The sequence below is a fragment of the Electrona antarctica genome, assembly GCF_951216825.1.
Source record: "Electrona antarctica genome assembly, chromosome: 8".
NCBI lineage: Eukaryota > Metazoa > Chordata > Actinopteri > Myctophiformes > Myctophidae > Electrona > Electrona antarctica.
In genome coordinates this window covers 18,717,143-18,725,636 of record NC_136789.1, presented here as the reverse complement: position 1 = coordinate 18,725,636, position 8,494 = coordinate 18,717,143, and the positions used below count along the sequence as shown (strand labels likewise).

Here is an 8,494-nt window from a genome sequence, read left to right as displayed (position 1 = left end):
TGAGCTTTAATAATTTTATTAACAAATTAATAGTTAACTTTCAGTTGAACGATGAAATCAGACACAGAAAAAAACAAACACCCCCCCTCCCCAATGTAGAAACTCCTGCCCCAACGACTACAGGCTGGCTTTCTACCAGGTAAGTACTTGGGGGGGAGAAAAGAAAATCACCTGGCTTCGCCATCTAAATTAGTCTCAAATTAGACAGCTAAAATGAAAAACCAGCAGCAGTCTCCATGAAATTAGTTTAGAATCGCCAAACCGCTGACCAATCGCGGCCCTCCCTCCCAGGTCTGTCATTGGAGTGAACTTCCTCTGGATGTGAGAGAAATATAGTATGTAATGTATTATAGTCACAGACAAAGCTATGTGGCAAAACTAAATGCCTGCGATCTACTACTGTACATGAGGATAGCAGAAGCTGACCCCAGCTCAGCCTGCATTTTCTAGACTATGTATTTGAAGCTATAGGTGGCGTCGCAGGACAGTCGGGTCCCTTTGCAGCGGCCGCAGAGGTCCTGGCGGTGAGGCCTCCTGGCGTTTGTGTGTCTCTGCTTCTTGTCACAGCAGCAGCTGGTCTGGGAGCACTCCTGTCAAATGAGCGAGGAGAGGGAATTAAAAGAATACCAAACGAGTCGCCCATTTAACAACTAAAAGAATTGTGATTAGGCGATGTTGTAATAATTGTGACAGGCCTAGTGCAGTTCATACATACTATATATATCTGAAAAAAGGTTTTGCTTAGGTGTTTTTTTAACCACTTACACCTCAATTACTTGACTGGTGTCCTGCAGAGCTATATATTAGGCCTCCTGTTTTAGCTCTTCACCAAATATATGGCCTCATGTGTCGCACCACGTTGTGAGCTTGTAGATTGGCTATTTTAGCTGAATGTTTGATTGATTGAAGTATTTATTAACAGCTTGCAGAATGGGTACATTTCACATGAAAGCACAACTCAATACAAAGACTTGTGGACGACACTGATAAAGCATTACACTTGTTTACAACAGGGTCCACCATTTTCAATTCATCAGAGTCCCCCCCCCCCCCCCCCCCCGAATAGTAGAAAAGTAGGTAAGGTTAGGGATTTACACACCTTGCAAATGAGGGACTCCACCTTGTAGGGGTTGAAGCCCACCTGACATTTCCGGCAGAACTGTTTGTAGTAAACCTACAGTTTGAGATCATAAAGAAGTCAGACATTTGTGGGGTTTTTTCCTCTTTTTTAAAGGGGGGGTTCAGAGTCATGTGGACATTTCTAATGATATTTTGCTCTAAAGCAGCACAGCAACTTAACAACACTTAACAATAACATTCAATTGTGTCCAAGTATGTATGAGTAGAGTATGCTAATTCAATTTTTGTCTCCTTGCTGTTCTATTGACATTTAGATCGTGTCAAAGTCATGAGTCATGACTCATCTGAACAGGATCCGACACTAAGTTTGACCTGATGGTCAAGATTCAATTTATCCCCTGAGCAAGCAGACAGGCTCTATTAGCTCAATGGTAAAAATGTCAGCACTTGCACAGGAACCCGGGTTCAAATCCGGGGTAGAAGAGGAAAGTTACATAGTGCTGCTTTAAGTGTTATGATAAATAATCCTTACAGATATGGGATCATTAGCACATTAGAGACAGAATTTCCCCCAGCTGAAGAAGACATTACCTTGCTGGTTCCAGAGATGCACCAGACATAAGCACTCTCCCACCGGATGTTGCACTCTTTGCAGTGGAAGAACCCATATTTCTGCTCCAGAAACTGATGGAACACAAACATGTGATAATTATTTTAGAATTTGGTTTATTGTTCAGCATTATACATTGTGGTTTGAACACAAGCATGAGGCCTTAGATCTATAAAAATGGACTGGAACCAAATTGCCCGTTACATTTATCCATTTATTTAATTATCCATCCATCAGTTAAATTATCACTCAGGATTTTTAGTTTACTGTGCAATGTGTGCAACTGTGCATGATGAAACGCATTCGAGTTTTGATCACGCACCTGAAAATTGAACTTTTTAAATGCCCGATGGAGGGGTTTGTTGTTCCCATCAGTCAGTGAGGCCTCATTCTCTACTCCCGTATCAGGTCCGGGATCTGCACTTTGGTCGTGTTCTTCATCTTGGCTTTCATCGTCGGTCGTCTCACCATCATAATCATCATCATCATCATACTCATCATCATCATCAGGACCCGGTTTCACCGACTTGAGCAGGATCCTGCGATCAAACAGTGGGGAGTAGACGGACAGTGGCCGGGAGAAGCGCAGGCCATTGACCGGAGTCCTCAATAAGGTCAGCGGCTTGCCTTTGTACAGGGGAGGAGTAGGAGCCACCGGGTCATCTTCTCCTCCTGAGGAGGTCTTCAGGTGGCGGACATCATGGTTCTTCTCGTGTAGCGTCTTTGGTCCGAGTGAGCACTGGACCCCCGCGTCCACTTTGGCATTCACCTGGACCAGTGGTGGAAAAAGTGTTCACATTTTTACTAAGTAAAAGTATCAATACTGCAATGTAGAACTACGCTGTTGCAAGTAGAATGCAGAATGTCCTATTTCACAAGTTTTCAAATGTATGAATTGTATAAAAATCTTTTGAAAATAGCAGATCTACAAGCAAACAGCTTGTAGATCAGCTATTTTCAATGGCCAAAATGTAAATCTACAAATAAACTAGTAGGCCAACTAAAGAGTAAAACAACATATTTGTCTCTGAGATGTAGTGGAGTAGAAGTAAAAGTAGGCCTACTGAAAATAATCCATCCAGTAAAGTAAACAAAAAAGTAATATCACAGTAAATATCACACCTGTGCTCTTTTTTTTTTTTTTTTTACATCATCCATGTATTGTCAATGGGAATTTAATCTTTGTGTAGGACAAAATTTGCCGATTTGCTCGTCTACATATGATGTAAATTCTCCATTCATTGTCAAGGAGAATTTGATCTTTTGTGTAGAATAAAAATAACCAATTCGCTCGGCTACATATGACGTAAATTCTCCATTTATTGTCAATGGGAATTTAATCTTTTTGTGTAGGACAATAGCCGATTTGCTCGTCCACATATGATGTAAATTCTCCTTTCATTGTCAATTGGAATGTAATGTTTGTGTAAGACGAAAATATACACTATAGCTGAATAGCGCCCCTCAAAAATACAGGTCTCAAATTTGTAGTAGGCTACAGTAGGCTACTTGAGATGTAGTTACTTTACACCACTGACCTGGACGCCGCACTCTTTCGTGTTGGCTTTCTGCTTAACGGAACGACTAGGCGGCAGCAGGGGTAAATTGGGGTTGATTTGTGACAGCAGAGCCTTGTAGAACTCCATGTAGTTCAGACCCTGGACGGTCATGAACTGGCCGTCTCCTCCTCTCTTGCCGCCCCCCCAGCCGCCATGGATGGTGGCCTCCTGCTGGGTCCCAGTGGTGTTGTTGTGTGGGGGAAACTTGAACCCCTCCATCGTGTTGCGAAGCCGCAGGCATGTTGCCCGGTTTTATTTGTAGAGGCAGATCCTCTTCACCATTCTGGAGCTTTAATTGACAAATTGATAACAGTTGTGTGGCCTGCCCACAGTGCCCAGCTCAAAAAGCTAGTGGAAGAGCTAGTAGAAGCTCCATAGGCTAAATAATTATATGATTATTGGTAGCTGTATTTCCTGTTGTTAACAGACATTTTGACGCTCCTTTCAGCCATACAGAAATGGGCGACAAAAATAATACAATCTTTACATTCATGAATCATCATCATCATGTATCATATCATTTATAGGGGGAGGGGGAAGGGAAAATGTAGGCCTATATGAATCAAAATAACGAAATGAAAATGTAGGATAGGAATTAAAGTGTCTGTTATATGTTTTATTTGCGCTTCCGAATATTTTAATAATGTTTTCTAAAGTATATAACATAAAATAAACTCATTATTTCACAGCTGTCAGGATGGCCGAGCGGTCTAAGGCGCCAGACTCAAGGTGACAAACCTTCCTGGTTAAGGGACTTCTGGTCTCCGAATGGAGGCGTGGGTTCGAATCCCACTTCTGACACTACTTTTGTCATAACAGCCTATGCCTAGTCTACTAGCTTTGCTGCGCTTTTGTTTTGTCTCGACTCTCGACTTCCTATGGTTGAGTCTTGACTAGTGTTGAATGTTTAACGGACGGAGCGCAATGGAAAACAGCCTAATTTGCCTTTGCCACCGTGTGTGTGTGTGTGTGTGCGCGCGCGCGCGTGTGCGTGCATGTTCACTGCATTGACGAGGCAGAGAGCGGGCAGTGGGGCCGGCCGGTAGGTGGCGCTGCGCGCACACATAACGCTCCGGCAGCCAAAACCTGCTGAATCTGTGCATGTTGGCGCCATTTTGGAGCTAGGAGGGGGACGAGAGCCGCACACACACGAGAAGAGAGAAGGACGCGACTAGTGTGAATACACATTTCATTCCCGAACAGGTACGATCCAACATTTTCAATACATTCCGTTACGTTTTTAATCGTAAAGCTAGACAAAAAAGGTGATGCTTTTGCTCTTGCTTCCCCGGGCCCTCAGAGAGACGAGGGGGTTGTTGTGAGTTTCTTTCCACCAGAGAGAGAGAGAGACCAGAGAAGAGGGGGAGACAGACAGAGAGGAGGGAAGCGCAGCCCGCCGACCCTCCTCTCCTCTGTGTTGTGGCTTGTTAGCCTGCTTGTCACATTCACAGGCTAGGCTAACATGCTAACACGTCACACATACATCCACACATAGCAGCAGCCAGGCATCAACCCACCTCTAGTGAGATATACGGGCGCAAAATTGTACTAGTGTACTGTGTGTTAGCCAAAGCCAAGCTATCTAACATAGCATGTTCTTCTGTAAACTAGCATAGCCCAGCCAGATTAGCCGTCCTCCTTCTGTCTAGAAGCACAATGAGCCTCCCTCCTGCAGTGTTTGCGGTCGCATTGGTTATTGATTTGTTTATTGATTATTTTGTTATTGTTATGGCTGCTTGTGTGATGGAACAACGTAAAACCGACTGTTACAGTGTGCTAGCGGGGCATGCTAACTACGTAGCTAAAAAGCCTCATTTATTCTCCGTAGTAGGACGGTATCGCTGCAATAAAAAGAGACCGATCTACAAGCTATGGTGCGACGCGTTGATATCTTGTAGATCGGTTTTTTATTTATTAAAATTGCAAACAAGCGACACCCCCACTAGTCTGTGGCCTTGACTTGACATGCTTCTTGCGATAATAACAGTGTGTGAACTGTGAATCCATTCATGAACCTGGCTCTGTACATTGTTCTGATCGTGGCTTTATGCAATGTTAACACTGAATTATGTATGTTTTCGGTCAAACTCCCCCTTTTTTCTTTGTGGATTTTCAGGAATGTCGCATTTATCATTCGTTTGTTTACCCATTTCTGATCGTAACTGTCGTTTATTATACCAGGTTAGATGCACATTTTGTTGTTATTATTATTTATTTTTTTTACCGTTAGTTATGATGAGACTTCCATTAGTACTATCTATGCACATACTCCTTATGTCAGGGTTAAGTTATAGTGTTTTTCTTTTCATACACCAGAATTAAATTTATTCTAAGGATATGTTAGAATATTTTTTGATGATACAGTGAATTTATACGGTGATTAGTTTTTCTTCTTCCTAGAGCCATTGCTTGAAGATTCACTCCTTTGTTTCTTGTTGGATTTACAGTATTCACTGGCTGGCTCATTGGACATAGGTTCATAATTGATTATGTCTAAATGACGAGATTTGTCTTGAATTGTGGTGCCTCAATGATTAATCACTTGGAATATGCCTGTACTGGGGAGAACATTTGCCCCCCAAAAGGGCTATTTATGGGGAAGAGATTTGGTAGGATTAAAGCAGCCAGAGTACAGTTGTAAGTCACTAACGCAAGTCTGTTATTTCACTACTTGTTGGCTAGTGGCTTACTGTGGCTAATTGTGATTGCTGCATTGCCCCATGAATTAACTTTGATTAAGTGAAAAGGATTCCCCTAGTGAAAGCACATTGTTACCACAGCCCTGTTCTCCCATCAATGTTCAGACATTTGACAGCTTACAGCACCACTGTAGTTAATGCAATTGAAATGGGCAGATTGCCCTCCCTTCCTTGTTCGGATGTTTATGCTGAAGCAAGTCCTTCTAATAACGCTTTCAGGGATATCACACATCGATTGGTTAGGCTATTGAAAATAAATCCAAGGACTGAAAACCCTTTCTGTTGAGGGTGGCGAGAAACTTATAATAATGGAACTTACAGTAGATGAATTTGTTTACAAGCAAAACTGCTGCACAACTGTAGTTGTAGTTTATCAACCAAACCTTCAGCCCTATTGATTTCTTAATACTGCTAAACATTGCTTTCCGTCTTGTTATGGGCTTAAGCAAACACACTTGTTTCCATTTGGAAAAACGTAGGTTCGAAGGAGCCATGCGTCAAGTCTTACCGATCAATGTTTTGGAGTGATGGTGGCTGCTAGTGCTAAGGGAGGGAGTTATCAGAGATGAAATGTATTTGAAGGAATATGACATATTCAATATCAAGATAATATATTGAACATTTACAGTGATACTTGGCATGTATGTTTGCTTGTTAAAAGCAACATTTTATTAACTCCTTCCGTGCCGCACTGTCGCCACTAGATCGCGCTGTTGGCTCAGAGCGCCATGGTTTTCAAGCCGCACGGCAGATACTTTTGTTTTCATCATAAGCGCTGAAACGGTCCTGCGAGGTCTCGATGATATTTTTATTGACCTCCTTAAACTTGGTATTCTCCACCTCAATCCACCTCAATCTGAGCTCAATTCCAATACAATTTTTGTTTTAGATCGCTGCTAGCCCTGGACTGGATGATGGAAAAAATCAATGACGTCGCCAACGCGGAAGCGAAGCGTGGCCAACAACACATGGGGAAATAAATCCACTTAATGACTTAAGCCCTATTTTATACTTTTATATTGTTTAAAAAAATAGTGAAAAAAATAGCCAATTTACAAGCTCACGTGATGCACTGCGTGAGCTTGCAGATCTGCTATTTTAGCTATTATTGAGCTGAGATTAACACCCTGAGCGGCATAAACGGAGTTCTCCGTCCTATCAAATAGTAACGCCCAGCTCTCGGGACGGAGATTAATAAAAGGACGGAGATTTATTGATATCAAAACCCATCACATCGCTCCACAGGCTGGGACCGTCTGTTGGGAAACATTCAATGTCATTTCCGGTTGGGACATCATTCAAAATGTCTCCCCCCCCCCCCCCCCCCCCCATTTTAGTGGATGAGACCGAAAATCTTAAAACGTTAACTCTTGATCTAAATCATTCCATCCAATTCTAAGCAAAGACTATGTTTTTGACGGGCCATCGCGGTCCCGTCGCTAGTCTAGCGTTAGAATAAACCATACCACCCGTTGATGTCGATCGCCTCGGGTGTTTTGGCTACATCTAGCTAATTCAGCTACATCTGGGATAGCGCCTGGTGCGTCGCTAAATGTGCTCCGTTGTGGCAAATCGCTGGGCGCTCTGATTTAATGGTCATAAATGCGTTCGTGGCGTTAATTGAATACTTTGACAGTTCACAAAAACTACAGAAGTACAGTTATACAATAATGCTAAATAAAAGGATAACACAAAAAGCCCTGGTGGCTTAACTCCTGTGTATTGAGGTTTGATGGAGGTCTTTCCGCTACAAAGCCCCCTCGATTTCATTCGTCAGTCGCTTTAGGACTTCCCTACCTTCTTTCCTCTGTTGCTTAACAGCTGATGATGTGGGAGAGTGTGAGCAAGCTGTCTTTGTATCTGTGTGCTGTGTTCATGTCCCCCTTGAAAATAAGATGCTGCATAGAGATGCTCCGATAATCGGCCACCGATCGGAGTGAATATCGGCCGATACGGCCGATCGGTGATCGGCAATTTGTGATCGACATTTTACCCTATCTAGAGAAACTGATCTTTTACACTATTTAAGTGGTATAAATGTCAATCATATATATAGTGTAATATCATTTAGCATTTTTGTGACAGGCCTAAACATCCTCCCCTGTGCGTGGCGACACAGGAACAGTTTTGACGTGCGTTTTGACATAATTATAATTTTGGAAATATTCAAATTTACCTCTTACGCACAAGATCAGTATCGGCCGATCATGAGAAAAACGATCAATGATCGGGATCCTAATCGGAGCATATCATCTCAAGGGGCTATCCCTTCAATACAATTCTGAAATCTATTCAATTCATCAAGACATAAAGACACAATACTTGGAAAACATTCACACATAATGGCATAGCCAAAGTAAGGGAGCCAGGTTGAAAATCAACCCTGACACGGTTAGTTTTACTGTGGAGGGAAACACTGCAGGAGATGAGCTCATTTGATAAACATTGTTATGACATTTCCAACCTGGCCCTAGGCAGTGCAATTTATCAGTTTTGAAAGTAATTGGAACAAAATTGGGTCAATTTCACAATCTCTGGTGTGACAC

The 8,494-nt window shown here is 42.5% G+C and overlaps 2 protein-coding genes across 2 annotated transcripts in view; one reads left to right on the top strand and one right to left on the bottom strand.

Moving 5' to 3' along the window:
* On the bottom strand, nucleotides 1-3,488 carry LOC306928151 (zygote arrest protein 2.L-like). The gene is made up of 5 exons (XM_079508079.1): nucleotides 3,229-3,488; nucleotides 2,013-2,459; nucleotides 1,672-1,764; nucleotides 1,100-1,174; nucleotides 1-590 (listed from the first exon to the last, which is right to left on the bottom strand). The coding sequence occupies exons 1-5, from the start codon at nucleotides 3,466-3,468 to the stop codon at nucleotides 447-449; spliced, it is 999 nt and encodes a 332-aa protein (XP_079364205.1). The 5' UTR covers nucleotides 3,469-3,488; the 3' UTR covers nucleotides 1-446.
* An 845-nt stretch (nucleotides 3,489-4,333) lies between these two features.
* Nucleotides 4,334-8,494, top strand: part of pds5b (PDS5 cohesin associated factor B) — a 52,048-nt gene continuing 47,887 nt past the window's right edge. Inside the window, exon 1 of the mRNA XM_079507707.1 lies at nucleotides 4,334-4,452. The gene's annotated coding sequence lies outside the window, so the exon portion shown is untranslated. The remainder of the gene's footprint in view (nucleotides 4,453-8,494) is intronic.